The sequence below is a fragment of the Perissodus microlepis genome, chromosome 23 (assembly GCF_051167445.1).
Source record: "Perissodus microlepis isolate ML-2025 ecotype Zambia chromosome 23, ASM5116744v1, whole genome shotgun sequence".
Lineage (NCBI taxonomy): Eukaryota > Metazoa > Chordata > Actinopteri > Cichliformes > Cichlidae > Perissodus > Perissodus microlepis.
In genome coordinates this window covers 26296121-26313791 of record NC_140482.1, presented here as the reverse complement: position 1 = coordinate 26313791, position 17671 = coordinate 26296121, and the positions used below count along the sequence as shown (strand labels likewise).

General features: G+C 40.1%; 1 protein-coding gene across 1 annotated transcript in view; it reads left to right on the top strand.

The window, feature by feature from the left end:
- The first annotated feature begins 441 nt into the window (after positions 1–441).
- Positions 442–17671, top strand: part of LOC146361636 (NLR family CARD domain-containing protein 3-like) — a 34559-nt gene continuing 17329 nt past the window's right edge. The window contains exons 1-6 of the mRNA XM_084921425.1: positions 442–732; positions 4864–5001; positions 5086–5187; positions 6648–6726; positions 14076–14283; positions 14396–16196. Coding sequence (XP_084777551.1) covers positions 4913–5001; positions 5086–5187; positions 6648–6726; positions 14076–14283; positions 14396–16196 — 2279 coding nt within the window. The 5' untranslated portion in view covers positions 442–732; positions 4864–4912. The remainder of the gene's footprint in view (positions 733–4863; positions 5002–5085; positions 5188–6647; positions 6727–14075; positions 14284–14395; positions 16197–17671) is intronic.

The window sequence follows — 17671 nt, the reverse complement described above, 5'->3', positions numbered from 1 at the left end:
AAAACAATCACAAACATGCCGAGTGTCTTGGGGTCTTACAGTGATCAAGCCATAGTTTGCACAAACTGAACAGCTTGAACTGCAAACTTTCAGAACACTTCAAGTCGATCTCAGTCAGATTACCAGTGCTGCCCTATTTTACACTATGAGGCTTGTCGTGCTACTTCATGGATCTGAAGCAAAAAGCTGGTACAGTAATCTCTCCAGTTACCCTGTCTGTTTGACACTAACAACAACAAACACAGATTAAAGCAATAAGTACAAATAGAAATTTAAACCTGTATGATCAAATCTTACTCTTGAAATTATATCATTTTCCCCTTTACTTCTATAACTTCTTTTACATCTGTATACTATTAACACAGAACACATTACCTGCTTCCTGTATTTACATCATCCAATCAGCGTGCTGAACATTCTCACGTGGTTTGCAGTGACGCGTTTAGGTTCGCTTGGAGTTCATTTTGATTTTTCTCCGTGTGAAAACCGCAGGATAAAGCTATAAGCTATAAGTTGACAATCTCGTCGGGTGAATCGGACCAGAGTAAACGAACTACATGTGTGAAAATTCCACGAAAGAGTGCCTCCGTACACAGATGCATCATCATCATCAGGAGGGGCGGGTTCCTTGGCAGCTGAGATAACGCTAACAGCAATCTCTCTAGGTGTTTCCTTCCTGCTCAAAGTTTCTTCTTCCTGAGGTTACTGTCTGATGATCGTGTCCGTGTGAAGGTAATGTTAGCAGTCTGTAATGTTTTCCTGGCTAACATTAGCTGTGTGCAGAAAGTACGGAGCCCCGGAGGGGACATGGGAGAAAAAAAATTAAGACGGGAGTCTTAATTTTTGTTTTGCGAGATCTCGCAAAACAAACTCGGGATCTCGCAAAACTTTTGCGAGCTCTCGCAAAACAAACTCGGGATCTCGCAAAAGTTTTAGCCGCTTTCTTCCCGTTAGCTCGAAGCTAACGGGAGGTCGAGACCTACTACAGCCGGGAGGAACACCGCTTTCCCGGCACATCGTGCCTCGACCTCCCGGTCGGCTTCGAGCCGGCGTCCGAAGAATGCGGCTAAAAGTTTTGCGAGATGTCGCAAGTTTTGCGAGATCCCGAGTTTGTTTTGCGAGATCCCGAGTTTGTTTTGCGAGATCTCGCAAAAGTCCGTCTTAATTTTTTTTTTCTCCCATGTCCCCTGCGGGGCTCCGTAAGAAAGTTATTCAGGCTGATGATGTTTCAGTTCGTGGCTGCTGACTGTAGTATAGAGACTTCTGGTAGACCTTAAATGCCATTACTTAGCTTGGCTCTTAGCTTTCCTGTCAACTTGGCACAGTTTAGAAATGCAGTGAGACATCATAACACAAAGCCAACAGGACTTTATCAGTCCTGTATCAGTTAACTAATTAGCTTCCTCTGCTCTCACAGGGGCACGAGTCTATGCACCGCTGATACCTACAGTACAGTATCCATTAGACTGCCTTCAGACAGCAAAGCCTGTAACAAAACAGGTTATTGAGTATACTGAGACCATTTAAAGATCATCGCATATGACCCACAGTTTACAGCTCAATGGAAGAATTCAGATGTTGAGATGCAACATATTTAAAATAGAATTTTTACCTTTTTCTTGCTTAGCTTAGTATTTTGAAAATATTACAGCTTGTTTTCTCTTCTTTTAACGGTCTTAAAATATTCAGTTGCCCTTTTTAAACAATAGAATAGATACACTCTTGTTTTCACCACAAATGTTTAACAGAAATGCTATTACCTGGTTTGTTTTGATATGGCTGCATATCTTAAGGGCGGTTGCACTGAGTTATGCTGAACTCTCTGGATTTACTGTGTGAGAATGCTGGGCAGTATGCACAAAAAATAATATCTGTTTTTATTTCTATTTCATATATAAGGATAACAATACATTTGATTATTTCTATTTTATATCTAATATCTCTGCTTTTCTTTATCTATATGGGTAACACCCCCTCCAATCCATTATCAGAATAGTTGTCCAAGAGCCAAGGAGCACTTGTGGAGAGTTATAGAAAGGAATCAGCATGTATAAGTGTTTCAATGCACTTAACCACCATCGACTGTATGAATGCTCACCACACATGATTCCATAGCGGAAGAAACAGCATGTTGAAGTGTGTTTTTGAAGTTTACTGATCAACATTTAGACAAGCCTGTGAAATGCTGGAAGAATAAAGTCTGATCATGTGAGACCAAAACTGAACTCTTTGGATGCCACACCATGTTTTGAGATCAAAAGGCACTCCATATCACCCAGTGAAGTCTGGAGGTGGGAACATCAAGCTGTGGGGCTGTTTTTCAGCATATGACACTGGCAAGCTTTATATAATTGAATGGAAAATGTATTTAGACATTCTTGAAAAAAAAAAATCTGCTGCCGCCTACCAGGATGATGAAGATGAAACCAGTGTGAACATTTCACCAGGACAATGATCCCAAAAAGAGATTCAATGAAACTGTCAGTTGGTTTTGGAGACAGAAAATTAAGATGCTAGAATAAACCAGCCAATCACCTGACCTTAATCCAACTGAAAATCTATGGAAAGAACTAAAGCTCAGAGTTCATGGAAAGGCTCCACGAAACCTTCAGGATTTGAAGACCTTGTTTAAGAAAAATTAAACAAACCTTTCACATTGCGAGTCTAGCTTTTTCTTGTTGCGTTTGTATGCTTAACAAACTGATCCAAACACTTTCATCCTTGAAAGATTCTCCCTGTTAGTGTATAGTATGGCGTTTGTACTACACATTTTTTTATTGCAAGAATGATACCCATCATTAATTTCTGAACTTATAGTGTTTAGATAGTAAAGTCTGTCATACACTTGTTCTTGTGGATGCACCCGTTCATTGCACCCCTCACAGAGAGTGACTGAAGCTGCAAGGGCTATCGCTGCTTTGACCAAGAAGATGTGGATATGAAAACAATGATTGTACAGCACTTGTCTCAGAGTTCCTGATGACTTCAATTCACCCCCTTCAATGCAATGCCAGTCCTTCTTGCTCTGCCAGTAAACTCCAGAAAATACTGTTATGGTTTAAAGGTCTCATTAAAGTCTATAGACTTCTCAATGTCTGTTATTATGTGTGACAATACCCTAACATCAACCACAAGTCCTTTGTTTCAATCTGCAAACTTAGAATTCACCTATCTGGAATGCTAATGTGTTGTCTTCAGTGCCAGTTGTTTGTTTTGCATTGGCTTTCTTTCTTCATCTCCAGTTTGAATCTTTATGAGTGGAAGGGAAAAAAAGTGCAGCACCATTTCTGTCCTCTGGACTTGCCAGGTTATTTATTTATTTATTTATTTGTTTTGGCCACAATTATATCAGGTTAACATTACTTTGGAGTCTGTCCTTCTTCTATTTGTCTGTCCTTCTTTTTGTCTGTCCTTCTTACTGGGACACTTTGCCATAGTCTTCTTCATTTTTGTCATCTTTTTCATTGTCTTAATCCTCATTGGCCTCTCTCATCCTTTAGAGACAGGGGTGGGGAACTCCAAGCCTCAAGGGCCGGTGTCCTGCGGGTTTTAGATCTGTCCTTGATCCAACGCAGCTGATTTAAATGACTAAATTACTCCCTCAACATGTCTTGAAGTTCTCCAGAGGCCTGTAATGAGCTAATCATTTGTTTGACCCAGGGTGATATCTAAAACCTGCAGGAAACCAGCCCTTGAGGTCTTGAGTTCCCCAGCCCTGCTCTAGAGGTGCCCCAGGAACTTTGCCTCACATAACACGTAGTTTTTATCATCTCTGTAGATGTATAATCTGTGTTAACTGCTCCCTTCTGGACCCATAACCTGTTGGCACAGCCATCATAATTTGATTTTTTTTTAAATTTAATTTATTACACATGCACACTCATACATGTCATAGGTCAAAGTGTAAGTGTAAGAGCACATCCCCAACAATTTGTGCAGAACTTAACAAAAGCTGAGTGTCTCACTTTCAAGTCTTTGTTTGTAATTAAACTATGACTTGAATATGGTTTTGGTCAACACCTCAAATAAAAACAGCTTCTATGTCTGATCATAAATCCACTGAAGTTGATCAATAAAATCCTCTAAATGTTTCATTGAGGCTGCAAAAAGTTTTAAAATGTTTAAAGTATCACCACACTTTAGAAATACTCAATTAAAGTGTTACTGCATTTAGAGTATGACTTCCGTTATATGCGTACATACTCATATAAGTTCTCAGCTGTGCTCTAATATTAATGTCACTGTAGTTTGCCGCGTGAGTCCATGGAGTTAACAACAGTTCAAAATCAGGACTTAATCTCTGATCATAAATAGTTCTACAGAAGAAGTTCTCAGAGCTGCTATCAGTTTTCTGAATCTTCCTTTTTTCTGATCCTAAACACCACATTTAAAAGTTTGATTCTGTTCATCTGGATGTAGTGTTTTCATTGGGAGAAACGTTTCGTCACTTAACCAAGTGACTTCTTAAGTCTCAGGTGACTGCAGGTTTCCCCAACCTTAAACAGTACATTTGCATAAACAATGAAACCAGCCCACTGAATGAACAATGGGCTGTGAGGTCAGTTTCTTGATCATTAATATGCAAACAGTCATGATCATTGATCAAAGACCATTGATAAACAGCCATGAGTACCATTCACAGAGAGTTGGGGAATGGCTGCAATCACAACATTGTAAGATGGCGAAAGATGTACCCTTAGGCCCCCTCCTTGACATGGTCTTTCCCTTTTCATGTAAATGGCCGCCTTCTCTTGAGAAGGCCAGCTGTGGCAGAAAAGAAGCAGCTGATATGTGGACAGCACGCATGATGAAAAGGAGGATTTCAATTGATGTGCACATGAATGATTTGTGTTTTCTCTGCAGGCGAAGGTAAAAAATGTGTGTGAGCTGATGTGGATGTGAATTCAGCAGCATGGATCCGTGTGAGGACCTAGAGGAGGGAGTCCCTCCCTCTAAAACCACTCTGTGTGGGGAACATGCGAGCCAGGACAAAGCTCAGAGGTGAGATGACCATCTCTAACTGTCCATGACTCTTCTCCATGTCACAGATCAGCACTCACATCACTGCACCATCATTATTCACAGGAACCAACCTGGACCTGAACCCAGCTGTTTTTCCTTCAAGAGTGACCAGTCGATGCCTTTTTATATTGGGTTTAAAGAAGGCTGCTGTTCTCCTGCAGAGAGGTAATGTGTGTCTTAATGCTTTTGGTGAGTTGGTGTCTGTGAATAAATCCTCCATCATGTTTAATGTCAGCTCAGCTCTTTCTTACACACATTTCTATCTTATGTGAAGCAGTGTGTGTCTGAGTGTTTCCACAAACACAGCAGTCGGAGTGTAAAGAATGGATGTTGTAGGAGGTGTTTCTGTAGTGAAGAGGCTGAGTGTCTGTAGGATTCCAGCAGGTGTCTCCTTTGTGCTTTGCTTCAAACACAGTGTAGGTAGGAGCTTCCACTCAGGTGTTTTCAGGTGTTGCTGGATAAAGGAGGACAAACAGTTTAGTGTTTTTATGGAGGTTTGTGGATTCTTGCAGGGATAAAATCAAGAGCAGTTCAATTCTATTTATTTATATAGCACTCTTCACAGGATAAAAACCACAAAGTGCTTCACAGTCATATAAAACAGATATACATAAAATACACCAAAAATCAAACATACAGCAAAAAATCTAATTAAAAGCCAATCTAAATAAATGAGTCTTAAACTGCTTTTTAAAAGAATAAATACAAGCAAGAGCATGAACTGTGAGCACTGAACTTTTAATCTAAAACCAGAAGAAAAAAGTTTAGACTTTGTTTTGTCTAGAAACTGGTGTACTATAGTACAGCAAGTCCCTCAGTTCCAGCCTTCGTGTACATCCCCTCAGTGGCTTTAAATTGAAGCTAAGTTGATACTCATGTGTTTGTCTGCTTTAACAGAAAAGAAATGGCTAATTAGAACAGTTACCTGTAAATATATCCAAAGATGAGTTACCCGAGTTATCGGATAATTATATTTCTGTGAATGTGTTTCTGTGGTTGTCACTCACTCTGATTCAGTTTCCTGTTAATGAGCTAACGGAGAACAGCCTTTCTGCTGTTACTAAAGAAAATATTTCCCATCAATTTGTCAAAATGATAACTTGACTTTATGGTGAGCTTTGAAGTTGCCCTACGGCATGGGCCCAAATCCACATCAGTCAAACGTGGCATGGTTTTAGCCAACCCCAACTGACCACTGTAGCAGGATCCATGCTCACAGGCACCAATCAGCTTCTGATTGTCAGTATCTGGGATACCAAAACCTCAAAACGGTAGTCAGTAGCAGAATAATCTGTTTGAAATTAGCAGAGAAGACTTGGTAAGTTTTTTCACTCATATACTCAACTATGCTGTTCAACCTATACCATGTTTGGCAGCACAGCATGACATGAACTTTGTGTTAGTGTTTTGAAAAACACGAGTCGTAAAGAATGCAAAAAGCCACTGACCTTCACTTAACAGTCTTTGCGTCAGATACTACAAGGCACTTTTAGAGCCCCAAGCATTCGCAGGAGACAGCTGTGTTGCTTTTATTTATTTATGTTTTCTTAAGGCACTGAGAACCATAAGCATCCTGGATAGCCAGCTCTATGTTTTCTCATTTATTCTTTACAATTCCTCCACAGGGTGGACCAGCAGAGCTCAGAGGTTCCCAGTGATCAGTGTGCCCAGCAGCATCAAACACAGCTGGACTCCATATTTATGGTCTGTGTTTTATTTATTTATTTATTTATTTATTTATTTATGGTACATGTACAACTGCTACAATACTACAATTCTTTTCTGTTCACTCATCTCTATGCTGGGTGTGTGGATTGTGTTGTGGTTTAGGAGATAGAGCCAGTTGCCTAGTTGTCTGCAGTAGTGGAGATGAGGTGAAGAAAATTGTATGAACAACCAGGCATGACCTATAGAGCAACGCGCACACACCTCATTGAATGGTTTTACTTCATTTTTACTACTTTCTACATTGCAGATATATACTGAAGACATCAAATACAGTGGCTTGCAAAAGTATTCGGCCCCCTTGAACTTTCCCACATTTTGTCACATTACAGCCACAAACATGAATCATTTTTATTGGAATTCCATGTGAAAGACTAATACAAAGTGGTGTACACGTGAGAAGTGGAACGAAAATCATACATGATTCCAAACATTTTTTACAAATAAATAACTGAAAAGTGGGGTGTGCGTAATTATTCAGCCCCCTGAGTCAATACTTTGTAGAACCACCTTTTGCTGCAATTACAGCTGCCAGTCTTTTAGGGTATGTCTCTACCAGCTTTGCACATCTAGAGACTGAAATCCTTGCCCATTCTTCTTTGCAAAACAGCTCCAGCTCAGTCAGATTAGATGGACAGCGTTTGTGAACAGCAGTTTTCAGATCTTGCCACAGATTCTCGATTGGACTTTGACTGGGCCATTCTAACACATGGATATGTTTTGTTTTAAACCATTCCATTGTTGCCCTGGCTTTATGTTTAGGGTCGTTGTCTTGCTGGAAGGTGAACCTCCGCCCCAGTCTCAAGTCTTTTGCAGACTCCAAGAGGTTTTCTTCCAAGATTGCCCTGTATTTGGCTCCATTCATCTTCCCATCAACTCTGACCAGCTTCCCTGTCCCTGCTGAAGAGAAGCACCCCCAGTTGTTAACAATGGCTTTCTTCTTGCCACTCTTCCATAAAGGCCAACTTTGTGCAGTGCACGACTAATAGTTGTCCTATGGACAGATTCCCCCACCTGAGCTGTAGATCTCTGCAGCTCGTCCAGAGTACCATGGGCCTCTTGGCTGCATTTCAGATCAGCACTCTCCTTGTTCAGCCTGTGAGTTTAGGTGGACGGCCTTGTCTTGGTAGGTTTACAGTTATGCCATACTCCTTCCATTTCCGAATAGTTGCTTGAACAGTGCTTCATGGGATGTTCAAGGCTTGGGAAATCTTTTTGTAGCCTAAGCCTGCTTTAAATTTCTCTTTCTTCTCTCAAATACTTTTGCAAGCCACTGTATATGAAGAAAGATATGTCAAAGTGTCCACCCTTTGGCACTATAAACCCTTGGTCTTTTCTCAATGAGCTTCAGTCACCTGTGTAAGGTTTTCACTTACACTTGTTTCTTGTCATGGTTCATTTGTGGAATTTCTTGCCTTCTTAATGGGGTTGAGACCATCAGTTGTGCTATGTAGAAGCTTAGGCTGTCAGGTATTGTTCCAACCTATTTGAAAATTGTTAGCTGATTAGTTCTTGCCATAATATGAATTCTAAGTATAGAGAACAACAGTCCATCATTACTTTAAGAACTGACACTTTGAATGTGTCCCCAAGTGCAGTTGCAAAAATTATCAAGCGCTACAACAAGACTGGCTCACATGAGGACCGTCCCAGGAAAGGAAGACCGAGTCACCTCTGCTGCTGAGGATAAATTCATCTGAGTCACCAGCCTCAGAAACTTTCAGAACTTTTTTCCATAATAAATGAAATCATTTCTATAGATTTACTTTGGTTATTAGAAGTTTCGTAGTTCCCAGGCTCGTCAGGTCTTTGGTATATCTTTTCCACTCACCTTTTGCTTCTGAAGTGGTTGGTCAGGACTAGAGATGGCACCTTTATACCTGTATGCAAAAAAACACTGCACCCAAAATATGTCATAGTTGAGCAATACTGATCAATCTAATAAACTTAAATCTACACCATCCTCCGTGTTCTGGTATTCTAAACAGTGATTAGCAGAAATACTAAACAACCTAACTAATAGGGTTGCCACCTCCCAGCAAAAAAAAAAATAGGGAACCACCTCCCCACCCGCCGCCTCATGATGCTTAATCAATGTAATCGACTTTTTTTTAATGCACGTGTAAAACAAATGCACAGAAATCAATTATTTTTCTACAATAATTCAATAGATTCAACATCTTTCTTCAACAAAATTGCAGACTGCACAGATGGTACCTTCTGGTAGTTGCACGTGAGTGAGTGTGTGTGAATGGGGGTGCGTTTGTGTGACTTCCTGCTGATCACAAAAGGGTCATCTCCCTTACAATGTATATGGCTCAATTGACTATGTGCACGTTAGCATATGCTACTTCCGGTGCGGAAACTCCTGTGGGGAGCTTTGTTTCCGGTGTCCTATTCACGCCCTGTTTACGGTCCAAAACAAGTTAAGCAAATTAATGAATCAAGCGGCGATTTACATTTCTATAGATGTCTTGGGCATTTACCCAATATATCTGTAAATGATGTTCATCGACTTGTTGATATTTTTTCCCCGTGCCTCAGAGCAAAAGAGAAAAGGGATTCAAATGTTATATTTCTCAGCTGTCCCTCGTTTATCGCGGGTGTTATGTTCTAAAAATAACCAGCGATAGGTGAAATCAAGTAGCCAATTTTATTTTTTGACGGTGCAAAACGTTTCGTGGACATACAGTACTGCACTTCAGAGTCACACTGCTAGCGATCGATGCAGTGATTCTGTACTGTACAGGAGAGACGTCACGGAGGAGATCGTCTGCAGCGATCAGGACGCAGGACACAATGTGACGTTAAAAAAAAAAAAAAGTGTAAACTTGCACTAAAAAAAATCTGTGAAACAGCGAGGTGAAAGGTGAACCGCGTTATTAGCGAGGGACCACTGTAATTTTGAAGGTAAGTCACAACATACCCTTCGTAAATACTAATGTATAGAAACCGTTACCAGCAATCATTCATTTTTTGTGTGGCTTTTTTCACAGTTTGGTAACATGCTGTGTAGGTGTGTACTTGACTAGCTGATATCGACATAACGGGGAAACATCTGGTTTGACTATTCTTCACCTGTAGTTTGAATGCTGAACATTTGCCTGTTTAAATCATAAGACCAGTCACTATACAGAGATGTGCTTCTGAATGTGGACGATGTGTCTTCTGCTGCAGTAATGCAGTTCTGCTTGTGTTGAGTGATGTAAACAACTGATCGATCTAAACTCTTTAAACGTCAAAATTGGATTAGATTTTTTTTATGACACAACAGTGGTGAGTGTTCCCACCTTCTGCTCTTTGTAACTTAACGCGATCTTTCCGTTTTCAAGTTTTGGACATGATTTTGGAGTATATCTTCGCAGTAGCGATTGACCGCAAAGTAAAGCTGCCGGAAATGTACAACCCCACATCCGGTCTCAAACCAGGAAGTTAGCATTTTCTCGTGCACAGGGTCAATTACTGTAACGGTCTACTATACACAAACACAGGTGAGGTCATAAATGGCAAGTAAACATCCTCACTACATAAGAACAGAAACAGAACCTTCACATAGGATGTGCCTGTAGTTAAACACTATAGCTAATTACCCATTCAACAGGCTGGGGAGGAGGATAGAAACAGAAGAATGTCTTTGATCATACAGTTTAAGGCAAGGCTTACAAATTTAAGTAACACAGTGACAACATTTAACTATTTCAACCTAACACCGGTGACTGCCAAATTTATTTGCCATTAAAACAGAAGGATGGTATCTCCATGAAACCTCTCTTGACATGTCTAGATGATATTAAAGTTTGGTTGGCTTTAAACCTTTTAAATAACCTTTTAATAAAAAGAAAACAGAGGTGTTGGTGTTTGGACCCAGTGGTCCCTGTGAGTCTTCCTCTGTTGATTTGGGACCCTTGGAAGTTTATTTTAAACCTGTTGTTTTTTTTTTTTAATTGGCCAGCCAAATTAGAGCAGTGAAGTCCAGCTTTTATCATTTAAGGCGACTGGCAAGAGTGAAATCTTTCTAGGCAGCACCTCGAAACAGTGATCCATGTATTTATTTCATTTATTTCTTTAATCAGTTTTCCATCTGATGTTTATTCAGCAGTGTGAAAACTTTAGAACTTTTAATCTCAGCCAAACTGGTTTACTCACAAACAAATAAAACACTGAAAAAAGCCAAACAATAACATTTTTAAGTTATATAAATGACCTATATTTATCATGTTTAACCTGAGTAGCGAAAGATTGCGGGGGGTTTTAAAACGATGTGCCGGTAGCTCGCTGTTTTCGCCGGCTTTAGTGAGCTGGCTAGCTATGGAGCTAGTGGGTAACAGACGTCTCCAAAACGTTGGGAGCACTTTTGCAAGTATGTGATGTCTTGATAAACCGAGCAGATATTTGAAGTTTACACAGCTACATTCTCGCCTGAAAATATGTTAAAAATGTAATTTGTGATCCAGAAAGAATAAGAGTAATATTAAAACTAAGTAGTTGCCGCCATTGTTGGAAACTGCAATTGGCTGGGCCGCGCTATGAATTCTGAGATATGGTGGGTCATGAAGGATACACCCTACCCATCTTTTAAATCTGGGGAAAAGGAGGACGCATTTGTCAACCGCATTTGGAGGAGTCTACAAATTTGGACAGCCGCGTCGCTGTGATGTAATCAGCCTACAAATGCGGCCTCAGGAGGATGCAGCCCATGAATTTGGACACCCCCCCGTCAGTCTCTTAGGTCAGCTGACCAGCTGCTCCTGGAAGCACCGAAATCCAGGAGGAAGCTTGGAGGGGACAGGGCCTTTTCTATCTCGGCTCCTAAATTATGGAATAACTTGCCCTTGCACAATAGAGAGACCCCTTCACTCTCCACTTTTAAAACACATCTTAAAACAAATTTTTATTCTTTAGCTTTTGACCTCATTGAGACTTGTAATTAAATTAGTTATTTTATTAATTATTTTGCTTTTTCTCTTATTTGGCTTTTATTTATATGTAAAACACTTTGTGTCAGGTGAGCTGTTTTAAAATGCTTTATAAATAAAGGTGATGATGATGATCCCCTTCATCATCAAGATTCACCTTATCACTAACAGATCTTGCCTGTTAGTGATAACAGGCAAGATCTGTTGCTCTGCAACTCTGGAACAGATCCAGTGGCACAATATTTACCTTGTTGCTTGTTTGAAAATAAAACGTTTTAAAACTTGAAGAGTTGTCAGTGTTTGGTTTTGCTTAAGAGTAATTTTTCACAGCACTGAAGATTATTGGAAAACATTGGAGATAAACCATATCCTAGTCATGAGAGATTAGGGATGGGTATCGTTTAGGTTTTATCCAATACCGGTGCCAAACCGGTACTTTTGAAACGGTGCCTAAACGTTGCTCGAACCAGTGCTCGAACCAGTGCTCGAACCGGTGCTCGAACTGGTGCTTAACCCTTTAAAGCCGGTCGGAGTAGGCACGCTCCGTTTTGCGTAACTATTTTTAAATCCCGGTAGCTCTGCAACCACGTAAGCTAGTGCAATAATTTTTTTTGCATATGAAACCGGAGGAGATGTACTTGCATCTTATGCCATCAGCTTGTCCTAGGTCACAGTTTCCTTCCACATATAGCTTTGCAAAAACTGCATAAAAAGCACTTGCAGCAACAAAAACATAATATTCCAGAAACACGCTTTGCTGATCCGATCAGCTGTTTGTAACACTTCCTACTCCATCAGCGCGAATTATCGCATGTCCGCCATGACCTGCCCGAAACCGGAAGTGACGTCATTTTGCGGAAATGTAGTTTTTTACCATCAGGGCCTTATGAGCTTATACTGGTGTTTTTAAAAGTTATGTTTGACTTTATGACTTTCTGTGTCGTTTCTGGGATGCTTAGGACTCATATTGCACTGCTGGAAATAGTTTATTTTGATGCATATGCTGTTTTCTTTGCAAATTTGCATTATAATATTTATTTTCGTTTTTCCTGCAGTATATAAAAATTGGTGTATTTCAAAAATAAAACTATGAAGACACTTAAAATAAATTTCCTGTGGTGGGAAAATATTTTGTGCAACTTTTTTGTATTTACAGTTTTGAGGGTTAAGCCTCTTAAATTTCTCTAACTAGAAATATATGTTAAAAAAACAAAAACGATTTTCAATTTATTTGTAGCTTATTGCACTTTTTTTTGCAATTTATGTAATTACTATGCACTTAATGCATACATATTATTAAAATTTGGACTATAATGGTTGTATTGATGTATATCAACTTGAAATGCTCCCAAAAATGGCTCTACAGCATGTAAAAATATAATATAAGCTCTGGCGGACTTGGTTCTATGGTAGGTCTTAAAGGGTTAAAGAATGAAGAACACAAACTTTGTCCAAAAATCTCTTATGTTTTTATTTTTAGCAGTCTCCTTTTTTTCCGAAAAATGATAACCAAGTTAGCCTTTTCTGTTGATACAACATACCTCCTTTGTTTGGAACCGGTGCTTAAACAATGGAAAACACAAACTTTGTCCTAAAACCTCTCATGTTTAGCTGTTTCCCTCTTTTTCTTTGGTCATTTTAGCCTTTTTGGCCAGGGTGAAGGGAGTATCTGCCATCAAACAAGAAGACAGCCGCATGTAACTACGACTGTGTTTGCTAGTTGACCTTACATGCATTAATTTAATAACATGGTTAGCCTACTCAACATAAATTGCAAACGAACAACATTAAGCTACTCACCCAGAGAAGAATGGCTGCTGCTGCCATCATCATCCGTCATCATTTCTGCTACACTGGCAGGTAGCAGAAGGTTCTTGGGGGATATCAGTACCCATCCCTATGAGAGATGGCATCCAACTGTGAAGCTGGCATATAGAAATATACTAATTTTTATTTTTCTGTTAGGGCCCTGTATTTTTTTTCTTTGGTTAGTTGTGAGTATTGCATGTTGTTTCTAGTTCTTGCACTGCACTGCAGTGATCTAAAGATGTTTTGCCCAATGTTTGCACTGGACATTAATGGGAAAAATGCAGCAGAGGTGAACCAACACACAACCATGACAACTTATGGATATCATAAACTATCCCTTAATTGTGTTGCTATAAGCTCAGGCTGAAAGGGGATTTCCTGTGATGCACTGAGCTTTTGTTCTTCACTGCCTTCTTTTTAATCCACAGGTGTTTCTCTACCTATGCCATCTCATTTAACTTAATTTAATCCTTTAATCTTTTCTGTTTGTGTTTTATTTGATTTGATGCTCCTGGGTCTCTATGGGTTGTCTCTCTTCTCTTTCCCTTCACCCCGATTGAGGTTGCAGAGTGACTGGATGATTCATGTAGCATTCTGTTCTAGCTTCTGGAGGAAAACATCATCACCTTTGTGAAGAATGAGCTGGGCAAGATCCAGAAGGTTCTGAGTCCGGATTATACGGAAGCCTTAGAGAGTCAGAGGGAGGATGAAGGTGATGAGCAGAAGTCGAGCAGAAAGGCATTTGTTGAGATCACAATGTACTTCCTGAGGAAAATGAAATATAAGAAGCTGGCTGATCATCTACAGAGCCGTAAGAAGATTCCTCTATTTAAGTGTGTGTGTGTGTGTGTGTGTGTGTGTGTGTGTGTGTGTGTGTGTGTGTGTGTGTGTGTTTTTTCTTTTTAATCTATTGTTTCTTTCAGGAACTTGCACTAGGGATTACAAGTGGAGCCAGCATGAAATTAAATCTAATCTGCAGAAGAAGTTCCAGTGTGTGTTTGAGGGGATCGCTAAAGCAGGAAACCCAACCCTTCTGAATGAGATCTACACAGAGCTCTACATCACAGAGGGAGGGACTGCAGAGGTCAATGATGAACATGAGGTCAGACAGATTGAAACAGCATCCAGGAAACCAGACAGACCAGAAACAACAGTCAGACAAGAGGACATCTTTAAACCTTCATCTGGAAGAGTTACACCAATCAGAACAGTGCTGACAAAGGGTGTGGCTGGCATTGGGAAAACAGTCTTAACACAGAAATACACCCTCGACTGGGCTGAAGGCAAAGCCAACCAGGACATCCAGTTCATATTTCCATTCACTTTCAGAGAGCTGAATGTGCTGAAAGAGGAAAGGTTTAGCTTGGTGGAACTTGTTCATTACTTCTTTACTGAAACCAAAGAAGCAGGAATTTGGAGGTTTGAAGACTACCAGGTTGTGTTCATCTTTGATGGTTTAGATGAGTGTCGACTTCCTTTGGACTTCAACAACACAGCAACCCTGACTGATATTACAGAGTACACTTTAGTAAATGTTCTGCTTGTAAATCTCATCAGGGGGAACCTTTTTTCCTCTGCTCGCATCTGGATAACCACACGACCTGCAGCAGCCCATCTCATCCCTCCACAATGTGTTGATATGGTGACAGATGTCATGGGGTTCACTGATCAACAGAAGGAGGAGTACTTTAAGAAGAGATTTAGAGATAGGAAGCAGAGAAAAAGGATCATCTCCCACATCAAGACATCACGAAGTCTCCACATCATGTGCCACATCCCAGTCTTCTGCTGGATCACTGCTACAGTTCTGGAGGATGTGCTGAAAACCGGAGAGGGAGGACGGTTTCCCAAGACCCTGACTGAGATGTACATCCACTTCCTGGTGGTTCAGACCAAAGTGACGAAGGTCAAGTATGATGGAGGAGCTGAGACAGATCCACACTGGAGTCCAGAGAGCAGGAAGACGATTGATTCTCTGGGAAAACTGGCTTTTGATCAGCTGCAGAAAGGAAACCTGATCTTCTATGAATCAGACCTGACAGAGTGTGGCATCGATATCAAAGCAGCCTCAGTGTACTCAGGAGTGTTCACACAAGTATTTAAAGAGGAAAGAGGGCTGTATCAAGACAAGGTGTTTTGCTTCATTCATTTAAGTGTTCAGGAGTTTCTGGCTGCTCTTCATGTCCATCTGACCTTCATCAATTCTGGAGTAAATCTACTGGAAAAACAACAAACAACCTCCCAGACGTCTGAAACAAGCGAGCCTACATTCTTCTACCAGAGTGCTGTGGACAAGGCCTTACAGAGTCCAAATGGACACCTGGACTTGTTCCTCCGCTTCCTCGTGGGTTTTTCACTCCAGACCAACCAAAGTCTCCTGCGAGGCCTGCTGATACAGACAGAAAACAGCTCACAGACCAATCAGGAAACGGTTCAGTACATCAAGAAGATGATCAATGTGAATCTGTCTGCAGAGAAAAGCATCAATCTGTTCCACTGTCTGAATGAACTGAATGATAGTTCTCTAGTGGAGGAGATCCAACAGTGCCTGAGTTCAGGACTTCTCTCCACAGATGAGCTGTCTCCTGCTCAGTGGTCAGCTCTGGTCTTCATCTTACTGTCATCCGAAAAAGATCTGGATGAATTTGACTTAAAGAAATTCTCAGCCTCTGAGGAGGCTCTTCTAAGGCTGCTGCCAGTGGTCAAAGCCTCCAACAAAGCTGTGTAAGTAAATATCCTCTTTTTATTTCTAAAATGTCAAAGCTATTTAAGAAGAAAGTCATGCAAATCAAAATCTAATCCTGTTAAAAATCTCAAATTTTTGAATATAATGATGTAATCACAGTCAAGTAAGTTTTAGTTCTAGTGTTTCATAACAGTAGAAAGTGCAAGTACTCCATATGACCCACCCAGGCTGATGAACAAAATCATATTTGTTTTTCTATTTAAAGGTTCCTGTTGCTGGATATAAGAAAAAATGTACTGATTCATGGAAAAAAAAATCTATTTATCCAGCTACTCATTATACAATACATTCATTTTGTCCCTGTCATCAAGAAATGTTATCAATAGTGCTCCTGGAGAAATATTTTTATCTTTCTCCAGACCACTTTGGTACACTTCCTTCAGATTAGTTCAGTTGTCAAGACCAAGCACCTCCATAAGCCATTTTACCAAAATAAGAACAGGTCTGAACACTCAGCCCCCTGTGCCTCAGGTTTTAAATTCACACACTTGACTTTAAGACATTCATGTAGTTTAACTTTATTGGTTTGTATCTTCTGTCTTCATGAGTAGACATAGCTGGATATCATCTGCATAACAATAAAAATGTATCTTATGTTTTTTTTTTTTTTTTTAATAATACTGCCGAAGGAAGGCATGGATAATGTAAATAGAACTGATCCCGGCACAGAACATGTGGAACTCAATGTCAAGAAGACTCCCAATTCACATTAACAAATCTGAGTTTATTAGATAGATGTGATTCAAACCCCTTCAGCGCAGCACCGTCCAATACCTATGGCATATTCGAATTTCTATAGTGAAATATCACAGCACTGGGGTTGAACGCGACAAGAATAAAGATGAGTCTACTGTCAGAGTTCATAAAAAGACCATTTGTAACCTTTAGACAAACCATTCTTATAAAGATGATCAGTTTAACTGCTCTTTTAAATATAAACGAAAGGTTCGAGATTGTCCCAGAATTAGCCTAGACAGGTGGGACGAGTAAAAGGTTTTTCAGCAGTGGTTCAGTTGTGGAAATCTTAAAGGCCTCTGGTACATTATCCATCGATGCAGGTTAATTGATCATTTTTAAGATTTGGTTAAATTTTGTCGAGTCTTCTAGGAATGGTGTCTATGTACATCTTGATGGCAGTTGGTATGTGATTATATTATACCAAGAAAATTCAGTCATACAATAACAATATTTGCCTACGTTTCACGCAACTCAACAGCTGAATTGTAACGCAAAGTCCACCCTGAAACTGTTGCAAGGATACAGACTAAACATAATATCACAGACTTCAACCATGTTTCCCTCTCGTCCCACCTGATTGGATACACATCATTTGTTGACTGTCCTACACAAGAAAATAAAACCCTTAATCTGCAGTATGCCAATGTCAGTAAAGCTGACAATGTTACTACCTTGCCGCCACTTTGTAGAACAGAGTACATCAACTTCTGTGGAG